General features: G+C 35.3%; 2 protein-coding genes across 3 annotated transcripts; one reads left to right on the top strand and one right to left on the bottom strand.

Annotated features, from left to right (window-relative positions):
• Positions 1–3,643: 3,643 nt before the first annotated feature.
• On the bottom strand, positions 3,644–12,176 carry LOC129277933 (serine/threonine-protein phosphatase 6 catalytic subunit). The gene is made up of 7 exons (XM_064110070.1): positions 12,085–12,176; positions 11,251–11,316; positions 10,632–10,773; positions 9,648–9,727; positions 8,998–9,115; positions 8,559–8,650; positions 3,644–6,808 (listed from the first exon to the last, which is right to left on the bottom strand). The coding sequence occupies exons 2-7, from the start codon at positions 11,251–11,253 to the stop codon at positions 6,560–6,562; spliced, it is 684 nt and encodes a 227-aa protein (XP_063966140.1). The 5' UTR covers positions 11,254–11,316; positions 12,085–12,176; the 3' UTR covers positions 3,644–6,559.
• A 1,055-nt stretch (positions 12,177–13,231) lies between these two features.
• Positions 13,232–18,462, top strand: LOC135156807 (trichohyalin-like). Of its 2 annotated transcripts, XM_064110354.1 has the most exons (4): positions 13,322–13,507; positions 15,178–15,670; positions 16,038–16,106; positions 16,442–18,462. In XM_064110354.1, exons 2-4 carry the CDS (start codon positions 15,184–15,186, stop codon positions 16,837–16,839), a joined length of 954 nt encoding a protein of 317 aa, XP_063966424.1. In that variant the 5' UTR covers positions 13,322–13,507; positions 15,178–15,183; the 3' UTR covers positions 16,840–18,462. The 2 variants fall into 2 exon arrangements, with proteins under 2 accessions (XP_063966425.1, XP_063966424.1); XM_064110355.1 differs by having other exon boundaries at positions 13,232–15,670.
• Positions 18,463–18,512: the final 50 nt, after the last annotated feature.

Raw genomic sequence — 18,512 nt, 5'->3', positions numbered from 1 at the left:
GTGTGCTTTTAAATCTCTCTTTAACTGTATTTCCTGTTAAACAATTGGAACCAACTGATTATAGAAATTCAGAACAAAATATCTGCACTTGAATTTAAAATACATTCAGGAAAGCAGTGCACTTACAGCATAGATGTACCATTGAATGAAGAAAAAATTGTTAAAAAAACAAAATGAACAGTATACTTATTTTGAAACAACTTCACTTTCATATGATATGGTTTTGACAACTCCACTTTCATATGACATGGTTTTGACAACTCCACTTTCATATGATATGGTTTTGACAACTCCACTTTCATATGATATGGTTTTGACAACTCCACTTTCACATGACATGGTTTTGACATCTCCACTTTCATATGATATGGTTTTGACAACTCCACTTTCATATGACATGGTTTTGACAACTCCACTTTCATATGATATGGTTTTGACAACTCCACTTTCATATGACATGGTTTTGACAACTCCACTTTCATATGACATGGTTTTGACAACTCCACTTTCATATGATATGGTTTTGACATCTCCACTTTCACATGACATGGTTTTGACAACTCCACTTTCACATGACATGGTTTTGACAACTCCACTTTCACATGACATGGTTTTGACAACTCCACTTTCATATGATATGGTTTTGACAACTCCACTTTCATGTGATATGGTTTTGACAACTCCACTTTCATATGATATAATTTTGACAACCCCACTTTCACATGACATGGTTTTGACAACTCCACTTTCATATGACATGGTTTTGACAACTCCACTTTCATATGACATGGTTTTGACAACTCCACTTTCATATGATATGGTTTTGACATCTCCACTTTCACATGACATGGTTTTGACAACTCCACTTTCACATGACATGGTTTTGACAACCCCACTTTCACATGACATGGTTTTGACAACCCCACTTTCATATGATATGGTTTTGACAACTCCACTTTCACATGACATGGTTTTGACAACTCCACTTTCATATGATATGGTTTTGACAACTTCACTTTCATATGATATGGATTTGACAACTCCACTTTTATATGATATGGTTTTGACAACTCCACTTTCATATGACATGGATTTGACATCTCCACTTTCACATGACATGGTTTTGACAACTCCACTTTCATATGACATGGTTTTGACAACTCCACTTTCATATGACATGGATTTGACATCTCCACTTTCACATGACATGGTTTTGACAACTCCACTTTCATATGACATGGTTTTGACAACTCCACTTTCATATGATATGGTTTTGACAACTCCACTTTCATATGACATGGTTTTGACAACTCCACTTTCATATGATATGATTTTGACAACCACACTTTCACATGACATGGTTTTGACAACTCCACTTTCACATGATATGATTTTGACAACCACACTTTCACATGACATGGTTTTGACAACTCCACTTTCATATGATATGGTTTTGACAACTCCACTTTCACATGACATGGTTTTGACAACTCCACTTTCATATGATATGGTTTTGACAACCACACTTTCATATGACATGGTTTTGACAACCCCACTTTCATATGATATGATTTTGACAACCACACTTTCACATGACATGGTTTTGACAACTCCACTTTCATATGATATGGTTTTGACAACTCCACTTTCACATGACATGGTTTTGACAACTCCACTTTCATATGATATGGTTTTGACAACTCCACTTTCATATGACATGGTTTTGACAACTCCACTTTCACATGACATGGTTTTGACAACTCCACTTTCACATGATATGATTTTGACAACCACACTTTCACATGACATGGTTTTGACAACTCCACTTTCATATGATATGGTTTTGACAACTCCACTTTCACATGACATGGTTTTGACAACTCCACTTTCATATGATATGGTTTTGACAACTCCACTTTCATATGACATGGTTTTGACAACTCCACTTTCACATGACATGGTTTTGACAACTCCACTTTCATATGACATGGTTTTGACAACTCCACTTTCATATGATATGGTTTTGACATCTCCACTTTCACATGACATGGTTTTGACAACTCCACTTTCACATGACATGGTTTTGACAACTCCACTTTCATATGACATGGTTTTGACAACCCCACTTTCATATGACATGGTTTTGACAACTCCACTTTCACATGACATGGTTTTGACAACTCCACTTTCATATGATATGGTTTTGACAACTCCACTTTCATGTGATATGGTTTTGACAACTCCACTTTCATATGATATAATTTTGACAACCCCACTTTCACATGACATGGTTTTGACAACTCCACTTTCATATGACATGGTTTTGACAACTCCACTTTCATATGACATGGTTTTGACAACTCCACTTTCATATGATATGGTTTTGACATCTCCACTTTCACATGATATGGATTTGACAACCCCACTTTCACATGACATGGTTTTGACAACCCCACTTTCATATGATATGGTTTTGACAACTCCACTTTCACATGACATGGTTTTGACAACTCCACTTTCATATGATATGGTTTTGACAACTTCACTTTCATATGATATGGATTTGACAACTCCACTTTTATATGATATGGTTTTGACAACTCCACTTTCACATGATATGGTTTTGACAACTCCACTTTCACATGACATGGTTTTGACAACTCCACTTTCATATGACATGGTTTTGACAACTCCACTTTCATATGACATGGATTTGACATCTCCACTTTCACATGACATGGTTTTGACAACTCCACTTTCATATGACATGGTTTTGACAACTCCACTTTCATATGATATGGTTTTGACAACTCCACTTTCATATGACATGGTTTTGACAACTCCACTTTCATATGATATGATTTTGACAACCACACTTTCACATGACATGGTTTTGACAACTCCACTTTCACATGATATGATTTTGACAACCACACTTTCACATGACATGGTTTTGACAACTCCACTTTCATATGATATGGTTTTGACAACTCCACTTTCACATGACATGGTTTTGACAACTCCACTTTCATATGATATGGTTTTGACAACCACACTTTCATATGACATGGTTTTGACAACTCCACTTTCATATGATATGATTTTGACAACCACACTTTCATATGACATGGTTTTGACAACTCCACTTTCACATGACATGGTTTTGACAACTCCACTTTCATATGACATGGTTTTGACAACTCCACTTTCATATGATATGGTTTTGACAACTCCACTTTTATATGATATGATTTTGACAACCCCACTTTCACATGACATGGTTTTGACAACTCCACTTTCAACACGACATGGTTTTGACAACTCCACTTTCATATGATATGGATTTGACAACTCCACTTTCACATGACATGGTTTTGACAACTCCACTTTCATATGACATGGATTTGACATCTCCACTTTCACATGACATAGTTTTGACAACTCCACTTTCATATGATATGGTTTTGACAACTCCACTTTCATATGATATGGATTTGACAACTCCACTTTCACATGACATGGTTTTGACAACTCCACTTTCATATGACATGGTTTTGACAACTCCACTTTCACATGACACTTTCATATGATATGGTTTTGACAACTTCACTTTCATATGACATGGTTTAGACAACTCCACATATGACATGGTTATCATAACTTCACTTTCATATGATATGGATTCAGCAACTTCACTTATATGATATGGCTTTGACTTATACACATAAACTTGATACATTTTTGTTATTAACTACAAAGCTCTTTGGTAATGCAGTATACACACCTCACTCCTGTAATGTGACCACATGCCAAGTACATGTACATAATATAGCTTCAAAAGTTTGCATAAATTCTGACTTTTTAGATCCCTAAATTTAATACTATGCAAGGACAAAATTTGGCTCAACAAGACACCCCCACCCTTTTTTTATCCATCACATGAGCTTTCATTGATTTTGTTTTCAAATTGGCAACAGAATGGCAAAATCAAATAAATGTTTTTCAATCCATCATTTTAATAGTTTGTACAGGGGTGTGAGTGGATACCACTCCCCCCCCCCAAAAAAAAAAACAGGATCTGGAAAAAAAACCTGAAGAAAGAGTGTTGAAAAAGTCTGAAATACAAAGAACTCCCATACTTTTTGTAGTGGAGAGCCAAAAATAAGCTGAAATTGAAAAAAAAAAATCTGAATTCAGCTACAAATCTGAACTCCCACACCCCTGTTTGTATTTTTTTTTTGGGGGGGGGGTGGATATTTATCAACTTCCACAAACCTCAAGAGAATATTTTTTGTTAAGCTTTTTTTTAATTATTATTTGAGAATTAATAAAGCATTCTTACACAATAAATTAGGTGTTTGGAAATGACAGGATGTTGCCCTTTTGAAGAATCTAATACTGATCATAAATTGATTCAACTTGAAATGACTCTTCATCATCTCACTGATCTAAAATCAACACAAATATAAAACAAATATTGGCTTTGAATCAAAACATAAAAATAATGTCAAATAGACATGAAATGGAAATACACACACTTTTAAAAACAAACGGATAGACATTTGAAGATGCTTTAAAAATAAAGTGGTTAAGGTTTTCAGATAGCTTTATAACTTATCACATAAATATTTAAAGATGATTAAAGTAATGCATTTCCCCAATAGATATAGATTAGCTTTTTGGCTAACAATGACTGAAATTGGGAAAATATATCACATGCAATATAACATTGACAATATGGGGTCTAAATGATGGAAAACTTTCAAGCAATTCTGACATTACAAAGATTAAAATGTATTCAAAACTCAAATACTGTGTCAAGATTTATCGCAATGACATGGTAGGGGTTACAAGCTGCATTTTCATCTACAAGTACATGATTTTATGTTTTTGTTTTCGGGGGAGGGGGTAAATATTGGGTTTCGGTCAGTGTTATGCACCAGGCCTGAAAACCAAAGCCAAGGACTGACTGCCAGAGGTCAAGGACAATGTCAATGCGACATAATTGTCCTTGAGGCCAGCCTAAAGCCCAATGTCAGCCTTAAAGAGAACATTAATAGTCTTTTGGTGTACTAGAAACACTCAGTGGATCTTTATCCATTTACATTTTTTTTTTAATTTAAGAACATGCACTACACAATATTATTTACAGTCATTTACAAAATAATTAAGAGACACAGATACATTATAACTGATATCTCTTCACTATTCATTTATACAATATACATAAAGAAGCTCAGTAAAAAATAATCAAGAATTGAAATAACAGATCAAGGAGGACCCAGACCTTGTATGGTAGAGTAATATATGTGTTTCTTAATACATGCATGCCGGTTGCGCCCATACTGTGACTTCAATCATTTGCGTCAATCCCGAGAGTGTACTCAACACTACGCATTAAACACCATGTTTCTCTCTCAAAGTGACGACAAAAACAATCGACACCACAGTTTTATCCTAGAATCTCACTTGTAGTTCTCCTTACCAATCCAAATTCTTGCCTTCGATTGGGATTGATGGTTTAGTGAAAATTGTCATTTGCAGTATGTGGTATCTAGGGAAAAGATGCAGACCCAAAAGGAAAAGTAGGCATCTCATGTAATATGAAACACATGAATTACACCAAACATTACAAGCATGACATCACAAACATTATTATTTTTCACACCTACACTCGATCTAGACAATTCCCCCGGACAGAGATAGGGAAAATTTCTTCTTAGAATTAGGAATTGTTTCTCTTGAAGGTGATGTTGTCCTCAAGAGGGTCATGCTGGGGAGTTTCCACACAAGATTCTAATTAGGGCCCGGTAACAAAAAGGTTAGCATTTAATCGCTAAATGAAATGGCTTATTAAGATCATCCTTGCATGTACATTTTTACGAATGGAAATTGCCCATTAAAAACATCTTACTATTCTGATTCACTTAAATCTGGCACTAAAAACAGTATCAAAGATAATGTTAAAAATTCATAAATAGTGATATACTGGTGATTGAATGGGAGAGACGGAATAACAGAAAACAGCGATTTTCATAAATACTTCTTGGTAAACATAAAAAGCGAAAAGCAGACACTGAAAATGTGAAATGTGTGAATGAACATCATCAAGATGTATTCAAATGAGAAGATTTACACCAACAAATATTCATCCTTTCTTAATTAAAAAAAAATGAATCCACACCTGAACTTAATATCCTTTATTCCATCCAGTTCTAAAAAGGCAATTTTTTCTCATTATCTACATACAGGTACCTGTTTCTTTTACATACAATTCTTCATCAAGTCTATATCTAAAAATACACAGAAGCATAGTTTTAATTCCTTATCAAATTGATGGTTAAGAAAGACCAAAATATAAATTAATTCATTTGCAGTTTTACTATGAAGTTTGACACCACATGCATTCGAGCAAAGTACATTACTAATTTATTGAGGGGAATAAGGAGCCGATCCACCCACAATTATATGTGCAGGTGATTTTGTATTTAATTCCAAAGATGATGTGAAATATGCAACATTCTCTGGTTCAGACAGTCTTTATGTGATTAGTATAGGATCAGAGGAAATACGGCGTTGTCGTCCTAGCCGGAATCACACGTTCACTATCGGGAACATTACGGAATAGTTTGGCTTCTCGGGTGGTGGCGTCGTTGAACGCGAGTATCGATGCGATGTTTCCGCAGCGGTAGCAATAGTTGGGGGCACTCCACACTGTTACTAGCTTGTCGTCAAACATGTACTTGTATCCTTCTTGCACAAGCTGGTGAGCTCGACATATTAGCTTCAGGTTGTTGATGTGAACAAACTAGGGATAAAAAAGAAATGTATGGATATTTAATGCCTGGGAATTTTTTGAAATTTCATCTTGATTATGCATTAACGGCGTTCTTGTTTAATTTCATACTCTTATCTATTCATAAATATTTCTTTTTTTTCCCATTTCATTTATATCATATTTTTTGCTGCTGTCTTGTAATTTGATACTATGTTTATGCAAATATACTCGAGTTTAGAGGGACTACCCATTTAAGGAAAATTCTGAAAGAATGGGAAACTATGGTTTCTAAAGTGAAGATCAAAGGAATGCATTATACAGTGCATATCAAAAAAAAGTTTACACTTTGAAAAAGCCCTGGGAATTAAAAAATATACAACATGTGGGTATTTTTTCACATATAAACTTGGGTTTGGGTCTCATCTATCCAATGAAAGTAAAAGTTTGACAGAATGTTACACTTGAGTGAGCACTGTCCATTTTTGTAAAGCTCGCAGAAATCTGTTTGCGCAGAAATGCTTGTTTTCACGCTGTGTCAAGGGGAAAGGGCGAAATCAAACTTACCCTGCGAAACATTTCTCATACATTTCCCTTGCACTTTTAGTCAATTGAAATAAAACGGATACATTCAAGCATTTTGTAACAATTTTGCCACCCAAATTGAAATTTCAACACTTAGTAAGCAGAACTTTACCCTTTTTGTGCCAGCTGGATCTGTGGACATAACTGAATCTGAACAAAAGTTTATATCAGACATCTCGCCATTTCTTCACTAAGTTTTTATCGTTATTTTAAAGTGGGTTTACATTTCATTTTTCATTTAATACTTGTTTCTCCACACTTTTCCCAAGCTTGACAATGATTAACAAAATGAAAATCAAGCCTAAGCCATTTCATGTAAATCACAGCTCAGTGTAAAGCAAATATCGTCACGATGGCCTCGGTGTGTGGGGGAGTGGGGTGGGGCGCAATGCACTCTTCGAAGTGTTTTGGGCAAGGTCTACTTTTATTCGCATAACTATTTCAAAGTTCTGCGCAAATCATTTTTCACTAACTTTTAAAAAATGGTGCTCACTCAAGCGGAAATATTTTTCGACAGTTAATTCGTCATTTGCTTAAATGGATCTGTACCAATTTTAAAAATTGGAAAAATCTTCAGGATATTACAAATATATAATTTTACAGGAATTTTTCTAAGTGTAAACTTTTTTTGATACGCACTGTATAATGAATTTACAATTCAAGTACTACCCTAAAGTTTGGCAACTCTAGAATATTAACTGCATGACCCTGCATTCCATAAAAGCATGTTACATAGTGAAACGATGACATGCTGAGAAATGTAAAAGACATTATGTGTTATAAAATTGGTATGAAAGTGACTGGAATGTTCATTTTCCATCAAAGAAAGCAGTGTTATACAAATACAAAGTACCCCAGACTAATATCATGAATGATGCTATTCTTGATATCCTGATAATATCATTTATGAAAAAAAGCTTCACTGTCCTGATTTTTCATCAATCTATTGGAGCACATTCATACACTGCAAGAATAAAAATCAAATAAAACTTTTCAAGTTTCCAATGACATCTCAATTTTTATTTTAGAAAAGAGGTTGATCCTCATTTGCAAATCCATAGCTACTTATTCAAAATATCATACACGTATACAAACAAAATTATCAGATTTAAAAAAGCAAATAATAAAACAGATATGACCAATACAAATTGTTCAAAAGAAATATGATTTAAGATAAGAGTTCTGTTTGCATACTGACCTCATTTGTAACCTTTGAACCAAACAGCCAGCCTGCCCCCCTCGGACTTATGGCCCACGTTTCCACATTGTCGGGGTCTGACCAGACGAGATGTAAATGCTACATAGTCAAGGATTATCAACATTCAACACTGCCCAACATGACAATTTATCAATGAATTGTAGAAAGGAAGCAAGAGTGTACAAAGTAAAGAGTATTGTATATGATATATTCAGACATGTCTACGACACTCAACATACACTAAATATCTCAGAGATATACTACTACATGTATGTATATGTGACAAAGAAATTTAGATACACTCATCGCACTGGAAAGTAGAAGTAGGTGTAGACTAATTGATTAATTCCAAAGTCGGGTACCCTTCCCTCATTCTACCCCCCCCAAGAAAACAATACACCCTTAATCAGAAGTATAATAATTGGTTTGTAAAGGATATCACAGAATGCTCCTTTATGAGGTATTTCCTGAGCTCGTTCTATCATTCTGATTTGATCGATGGTCTTGACATCTGGTGACAGACCTCCATGTACACACAGAACCTGCTCATCAATGATCTTGCAAAGACACAAAGGAGCAATAAACAATTAGAAATTTAAATTTATGGAATTACACTCTTGAAACCAGATGAATTGCATCCAAAACTTAATACTTGAAAATTGAAAAAACAGATCAATGGATGATTAAGAAAGATTAAATTAATCACAAAGTTATAAAGGATTTGAATATTGAGAACTTAAGATCACTAAATGCTTTGGAGATCCTCACATTGGCAACGTAAACAAAATGTACAATTTTTTATGTTGCATTTTATAAAGATGTCTTTTGTTCTACAGGAATTTACATCTTCTCAAAAATATACTACATACATATAAAACTTCAATTCACGTTTGTTTCTTGTCTTCATGCACCATTTTGTCTCTTGACAACAATTAATGCAGTAAGTTTCATTCCAACTGCAAAAGTCACCCTATCTTCAAATCCCCTCTCTCCCACTAAAAATCATCTCTTCAATTTAATAATATATTCACATCATCACATTTGGCAACCTCATCAACAATAAAACAATTTTCTTCACTTGAAACTTACTGCAGCGATTGTGAGAAGATCAAAGACTTTGGTGCAGTACCTCCATGCATTAGCATTTCCATATTTCGTCTGACATTCATCTGAAAATGAAAAAAAAGGGAGCAGTTTAGAGTTTTCACATGTCATTGGTCATGTTTCACTACAAATAAATTAGAAGCTACAAGGGCTAACGGCTCCTTGGTCTAATAATAGTTGGTCTAACACCAGTTGGTCTAATTAATCCATTATTTCTCCATGAAAATGTGTATTTTTTCAATCAACCCTACTTTTAATTGTCATTCAACTGTCACCCTCTGCCGATACTTGCAGGGAGGTATAGGACTACCAGGCAAAGATGCAGCCGGATTAAACACAACACCATTTCAAGGGCCATATTGTTTTTGTACAGTAGTCTGCCTCTCAAAACTATGTTGTCTAATCCGGCGAGATTTGCACCTGGGCCCCGTCTTACAGAGTTGCGATTGATTCGATCAACCTCAACTATATGGAAATCCATCATTGTCATAATTTTTCCTATCAGAAATTTGCACAATGTCCTTTGTTAACAAAGAGAAAGCATAACAAATTGTCAAGACTAAGATGAATGTATTAAAGGGTATGTATCGTATCTAGAAAATATTTTGAACAAACATGCATTTTAGATATGGGCGTTGCTGGCTTTCCATAGTTGTGGTTGATCGGATCAATCGCAACTCTTGTAAGACGAGGCCCAGGAATTACAACCTCTGCTATAGCAAGCACTCCATCCAAAACTAACTCATTGAAATAAATGTATGTCTTCTGTTCAGCCCTTGCGTACATGTTAATATATGACAATACATGTATTTCTATGACACTGACAACTTTGCCTTCTCTTTTTGATACTTCTTTCTCTTTCAACTACAAATTCATAATTTGTTATACCCCTTCTTATTCCTGTCAAATTTTCATAAATACATTTTGTTTTTATAATGGTTGGCAGGCTCTGGAATAAAGATGGCTTACCATAGAATCCATAGACTTGTGTAATTTGTCTGCTTTCATGATTCCCTCTCAACAGAACAATACGGTCTGGCCATTTTGCTTTTAGTGTGAGTAACCTAGTGAATGTCTCTAAGCTGTAATAACCTCGGTCTACAAAGTCACCCTGGAAGGGAAAGAATGGATGGGATTTATCAAACAAAGTAAAAGTCCTATCCAATCCAATGGTCATTAGAAATATCACATTTCCTTTTGGTTGCAAAGCACTGCAGACACACAACTCCAAGTTTGGGCTAGTCAAATAATAATTCAACACCTCAGAATGGTCAGATTAGTCCATGCAATTCATTGTCCTCATTAGCAAAATAGATGGAATTTAATGACTTTCTTGAATAGCCATAAAATTGCCATTACCTATCTTTTACCTTTTTTTTTACCTAATTTTTTTTCAAACTATCAAAATCTTCATAACAATGATTTTTTAACCTTTGTTTTCATCTTGAAATTAATTTTTTTTTTTTTTTTTTGGGGGGGGTTGTTGTATGCACTTTGATCAATAACGAGATCGGGTCCACATAACATAAAGCTCAGTGATGTCTTGATAAGTTTCCCCCAATCAAGTGATAAAAAAAGAATTTCTTACCATGAAAATATAACTTGTATCTGGGATCTGACCACCAGTCCTGAAAAGCTCTTCCAAGTCATAAAACTGTGAAATGGGGAAAAGAATATTAATAAAAATACATGAACAAGTACTTACTAAATGAAATATGGTAAAACAAATGGTGTCTAGGTAAAAATTATGAGACACGATAAATTGGATTTGTCTGAAAAAGATGAAAAGCAAATGTTAAATGGAATACTCCCAAAATAATTATGATATGTATACATGCAAACAAAAAAATCCTTACTTCTTAGCATCATTGAGAACACAGTTATGATGACTCTAATATCTGGACATACAGTAAAGGGCTAAAAGTGATTTTATGCGATGTGGTGGGGGGGGGGGGGGAAATGAAGATGGGATGGTGCAAGCAAGGATGGAAGATGAAGGAGAAGGGTGAAGAATAGAAGCGAAAGAGGGGAAGAAGGATAATGGGGAGGAGGAGGACTGATGAAAGGATGAGCAGAAAAAGAAAGGGGCAAGGAGAAAGGAGATGATGAGGTAGACAGAAAGGAAGAAAAGAAGGACACAGGGAAGGTAAAGACCAGAAAAGATTACGGGACGGAAAGAAAAGGAAAAGATTAAAAAAAAGGATAGGGAAAAAGTATGACCAACAAGGAGCTATCATCTAATTGAAAATCTAATGTAACAGTTACATCAACAAAACCGACCACAGACCAATGAAATTTACTTGTATGTTATTTTAAATTCTCAGATTTCTATTTCGAATAAGAAAAAAAATATGGATATCATAACATTGGTCAATTGGAGTCACTTTTGTTGTTGTGAATGCAATATACCCAAGAAATTTACCTGTCCATGTATATCCCCACACACTGTAACTGGAGTTGATACCGGTTGAACGTTGCATTCCTCTAACTGCAGGTCACATACCACATCACACAATTTCTGGGGAACAAAAAGTGGAGAAATAATTTGATTGAAACACCAAATGCAGAATCAGGGATTTAGAAAAGTACCCATGGTCAAGGAAAAGCAATTTTTCTTAAAAATTACAAAGACATGGCTATTGCCATTATTCCCATCCGATTCACAAGGGTCCAAGGTAGAAAGGTTGTAAAAATATCATCCTATAAAACAAATATCTCACCACCCCTCCCCCTTTTGTCTTAGCTGAAAACGAGTGTCGCTACTTAAGGCGAGCACATAATACGCCCGTCTGTAAAATGGAAAATGGAGTTATTGGTCAAGCAAGAAAAGTGGAAGGTGGCGACTTGACCTTTGACCTTTTGACCTCAAAATCGATAGGCTTCCTGGGATCCATGCTAGTATCATACACACCAAATTATATGAGCCTTGGTTAAATTAAAGTTATCGCGTTTAGAAGGATTTTAGAAGGGTATTAAAGATGAAAACATGTCGGTGTGACCTTGATTTTTGTCCTCAAAATTAATAGGTTTCCTAGGATCTAGGCTAGTATCATACACACCAAATTATATGAGCCTAGAATAAGTTAAACTAAATATCACCTTAAGGACTTCAGAAGGGTAAGATGAAAACATGACAGTGTGACCTTGACCTTTTGACCTCAAAATCAATTGGCTTCCTGGGATACAATTACATGCTAGTTACATACACATCAAATTATATGAGCCTAGATTAAGTAAAATTGAAGTAATCTCCTTTACAAGGACTGCAGAAGGTTAAGATGAAAATATGTCACTGTAACCTTGACCTTTGCACCTCAAAATCAATAGGCTTCCTGGGATCAATGCTATATATCATAATGATAATACACCAAATTATATGAGCCTAGGTTAAGTCAAACTAAAGTTATCGCGTTTACAAGAAAAAGTTAACGGACGGACATTGAGCGTGATATACGTTCCGTCTAGGACGGGCCTATAAAAAGTGATAGGTGAACATAACTTGGCGATTACATATTGCTAAATCATGGTTAATATAAGACCCCTGTTACACATACGTTTGCAAGTGGACTGAGGCCGGCCCCGGAGGCGGCTCGACGTATGTGTAACATCAACTTTTTTTGAAAAGCCGGACTGAGGCCGGACTGAGGCCAGGTGGACTCAGTCCACCTCTGGATGTGGTTTGAGGCCGGCCCGAGTCCGGACTCAGTCCCGCAATCGGTAGGTGTAACACCAAAGTGGACTCGGCGCCGGCTTATAAGCGGAAGTGACGCGACCTGTCATCATCAACAATGCATCGGCCGGGCGCGCTTTTGCCATTTGGACCAGGCATGCAGTATATATTATAGGTAAGCCTCGCCCCGAGCGTAAAATTACATTGTTTTTCATCATTTATTGCTTTAAATTTTAATTTCCTCATATCCAGCAGCCTGCACTAAGACACGACATATTCTGTACTGGTGGGCTAAAAGTTTAAACCGTTTATTCCTGGTATTTTCTCCGAACAGAACTGATGAGTGATGGTGACTTGTAATTCAGTCCCATCCCTATATTTCTGTGGGTTTGGGAATTATGATTTTCGATCGTCTGATCATTTCCTGTTTATTTCGATGTTTTTAAATACATCGCTACTGTGATTGCACCATCTGAAGAATGATCATTATTTTTTTGTTGGCGATGATAATTTATCAATACTAATAGACAGACTAAAAACAATAGCCTGGACAGGAGTGCCATACATCATGAGCCGTCATAATTTTTCTCATATGATTATGAAATTATGACTCATCATCATCAGACTCGGAGTCAGACTGTCAGAGTTAATACATCATCTTATGCCTCAAACAAAGTCATCATGATCATGAGGCATGAACTTGATGAAGTATTTAACTTTGATTTTGAAGGCATGGCCAGGGGCAGGCCAGGCCATGAGACATGAAACTAGACAATTGCCATTAATTATTTCAAATGCCAATAATCCACTCAGTCGGAGTCGCACATAGTCAGAAATTGGACATGAAATATGTCGCTAGACATTGAAACAAATGAGTAGGGTCTAGATCTACATATAAAATAGTGTCTGCCTGTAAAATCCCCACAAAAAAGAAGTAGACTAAAATAAGTAGATTCTAGCGGTGAGTGCATAAAACAATGTTAATACAGATTACAGTACAATAATATACACAACTCTAACTTCGAAGTCCTATCCCTAACCAACCAAAGTCATCAGGAGGCCGCGTACTCTAGGATGGACGCCGGGGTCTGCGAACCCTAACCCTAGCTGTAACAGACTCTGCGTACCTTACTATTATAGTATTAACTGTCTCTATAATTAACACTCTAGGCCTACCATCTCTAAATGATCATTAAACCGTCTCTAAAATTATCACTAGAAGCAAATTGTATTAAAAATTGTATACATTAACAGATTAACACGTGATATGATAACAAAAGAAACTTGTAAATAAAGTATGAATAAGTTCTTCTTCCACCGGTATTCAGAGATCAGCGGCTGGCCACGTGTTAGTTGCCGAGCTGTAGGAGTTTATCTTGATGGACTTGATAGATTTTTAGAATATTATTTCCCATATTTTGTATACTATATGGATTTCTAGATAGTTATTTTAGAAAGTGATTTCCCATATTTTGTATACTTTATTTATATTAGTTATGTCATTCTAAGTCATACCCATATTTTTCAATTGTTTTATTCAATTTTAGTGATGGGTACATATGGAACTTTAGCGGAATAATTTGTCCATCGATCATCAAATGTTACATAGCAGGGGGAGAAGGGCCTTCATATATCTAGGTGGTCGATCAATCTGAATCATTAAATTTGAATTTTTGATGATATTCATGTCAACTGTCCCCTGACAAGAGAAGTTGTTGACAAGATCAAAAATCCTAAAAGGTGATTAATAGATGTTACACATAATTTTATATAATAATTTTACCACATCGTAATCTTTGTGGTTACCATTATTAATTTGTATTTGTATTTGTTCTCTCATTTTAGATCAAAATGGCACCAACAGGGAGAGGGAGTCTGTGGGAAGATGTGGAGACGCTGTGCCTCCTGAATATTTGGCGGGAGAAAAACATTCAAGAACAGATGGATGGCACAGTAAGGAACAAAACGGTATTTCGTAAGATATGCCAATTGATGAAAGAAAGGGGGTTCGAAAGGGCAGAGGACCAAATCAAGCGGAAAATTAAACAACTAAGAGCGTCCTTCCGAAAGACGGAGGACAATAACAATCGATCAGGCAGGGGGAGAATTACATGTAAATTCTATAGCGAACTGCAGGAGATCTTTGGGGGCAGACCAGAGACTGCACCAGTTGCCATTCTGGCGTCGCAACCAGAGGAGGAGGATCAATCTGAGTCGCTAGACTCGGTGGACTCTGATTCACTGCCGAGAGAGGAGGAGGAGGATGGAGCCGAAGAAGATAGAAGTATAACGGATGATGAACTGGAGGAAAATGATGTGGAAGCACCAACAGAATTGGGTAAAGGATTCCTCTTCCTTTTTTCATTTGTAATCACATATACATGTTTATTTGTATATACATGTGTAATTATAAAGACTAATCCTTTTTGGCTCTTACCCTCTCAGTGTGAGCATTTAAAATAAACATTATTGGTATCATTATATTGTCTTGATGTATCATTTTATACTGAGTAATATGAAAGGAACTGATTTGAATTTACTAAAATAAAAATGTATTGAAAGTTAGCCTTTGTTTTAAAATGTTTTTACTTCAGTGACACATAACAACATAAAAATTAGTTCCCCTTCATTTTATGCATAAAAATGAAATGTTTATTATTGTAGTCACTTATTGTAATCGCTTTTCTATCCCTCATTTTCTTTAGTTGGCAATTTTCCACCGGAGGATCTAGAGGGACCTTCAACATCATCTGCTAATGGACGTAAGGCAACTGGTAATATAAACAGATTGTTTCCATACATTTGCTTATTTATAGTTCATATGATATTTGAATTCGATTCAGCAAATTTTCAAGAAAAGGGGCCTTTTACATCCCGTTGATGTTGCTTTCATGCAGTATGATTTTTTTTTGCAACTCAAGGTTTTCTCACTTGATTTGTTGTATTAGCTATTAGAAGTGTGATATTGCATGCCTTATGTCAAATACAGAAAAGTATGTGTGTAACAAGTTGAAAGAAATAAAATGATTGTATACCTTTCTTACCGCTATCACATTTGATTGATTTTTTTTTATTTACGATGTATTTTATACTACCTACTTCATAACAGGGGAAAAGCGGAAGAAATCAAAGCTGCAGGAGTCCTTCGGACTGATAGCCAAGGAGATAAAGACACTGGAGGAGGACAGTACAAATGCCTTCAATGCTAGGGAGGATCGGTTCATGCAGCGCCAAATGGAGTGGGAGCGTGAGCTCCTAATGAAGGCACAGCGTACTGAAGAAAAAAAACTAGAGGAGAAGGAGAGGAGGAGAAGAGAAGAGAGGGAGCATAGAGAGCAAGAAAAAGAACGTGATAGACAGCATCAACTCCAAATGCTTCAGGCCTTAATGGCTGGTATGCGGCAGTCGTCAACTTCAATGTGGCAGCAACAGGGAAACAACTCCCAGTCCGGTCCAGAGCGGTCTCCAAATTCCTGGCCCTACAATCACGATTACACTCCACTGTAATTGTTACAAACATAATGCATTCTTCAAGTGGAGGAGTGTGTGTGTTTGGAATTCCCACGGTGGTAAACATGTATTTGTCATATGAGATGACACTTTTCAGGATTTTTGTTCATCACAATTTCTTTCCTCAGTACTTGTTGCTGCATATCATTCACCTGTACTCTTGCCATGCTGAAACCCTTGTTTTTACTTAGCCATCCATCTCAGTGCTGCCAGAATCATTGCCAAGGGCAAGGGAATTTACATGTAAATTGTAGATGTTAGTACTTTTTGTTCTTAGCACTTATAGATTTTTATAAACATATAACTTTGTTTTTATGTAGTTCTTTTTTACATCAAGTAACCATTTACTTGCTATTGGAACTTTTGTACATCTGTATATAAACATTCATTTTTATTTTTTCTTCTATTCTATGCATAACTTTTGAATGGACTATGTTTTATTGTTGTTCTTAAATAAGATCTATATCAACCGCTGCCAACCCTCATTTTGTACCAATTTGATATTGCCAAAGAAAGTTGAGTCACAACTTGAAAGTGTAAAGTATTATATCTTTTTACTGCTCATTTTTGTCAGTACCTGTTATCTTGCAATTACTGTACATGTATAAAACAGGTTATATACATATGCATTCACACAAAGTTACAAAGTCTATTTGCTATTTAAGCACACATTTCTACATGTGAACTTTTGTACATCTACAGTATATATAAACATTCCATTTTTATTTTGTCTTCTATTATATACATACCTTTTCGAATGACTGTTTTATTGTTCTTAAATAAGATCTATATCAAATGCTGCCAGCCCTCATTTTGTACCAATTTGATATTGCCAAAGAAAGTTGAGTCACAACTTGAAAGTGTAAAGTATTATATTTTTTAACTGCTCTTTTTGTTAGTACTTGTTATCTTGCAATTTCTGTACATGTATAAAACAGGTATATGCATTCACACAAAGTTACAAAGTCTGTTTGCTATTTAAGCACACATTTCTACATGTGAACTTTTGTACATATACAGTATATATATATAAACATTCCATTTTTATTTTGATCTTCTATTATATACATACCTTTCAAATGACTATGTTTTATTGTTCTTAAATAAGATCTATATCAAACGCTGCCAACCCTCATTTTGTACCAATGTGATATTGCCAAAGAAAGTTGAGTCACAACTTGAAAGTGTAAAGTATTATATTTTTTAACTGTTTGTTTTTGTCAGTACTTGTTATCTTGCAATTACATGTATAAGATGGGTTATATACATATGCATTCACACAAAGTTTCAAAGTCTATTTGCTATTTTATCACACATGTCTACATTTTTGTTTGTCATCATTGCATTTGCAGTACTTTTCAAAAACTTTTCCCCCCTTTTCTTTGTATTTATTAAGAAAGAAACTGTATATTGGCAATAAAACGTTACCAAAGTCTGCCTTTCGATAGTGCCAACTAATTTAAACTCAGGACATAATTGTGGTATATTTTATAACTTTTCAGTTACTATGTAAAGAAAATTGCACTTTGTGAATGCATTATGCAAATATTGCACTTTTATGTTTTACTTTTTATGTACGTGTTCATTATTCTCTGAATAATAAATAATTTGTTTGGTATATTTCCAGTCTTCTTGCCTGATTGCATGTGTGACCTAACCCTATACCTTTA

This window comes from Lytechinus pictus, chromosome 15 (assembly GCF_037042905.1).
Source record: "Lytechinus pictus isolate F3 Inbred chromosome 15, Lp3.0, whole genome shotgun sequence".
Taxonomy (NCBI): Eukaryota; Metazoa; Echinodermata; class Echinoidea; order Temnopleuroida; family Toxopneustidae; genus Lytechinus; species Lytechinus pictus.
This window is presented reverse-complemented; position numbering and strand designations above follow the sequence as displayed.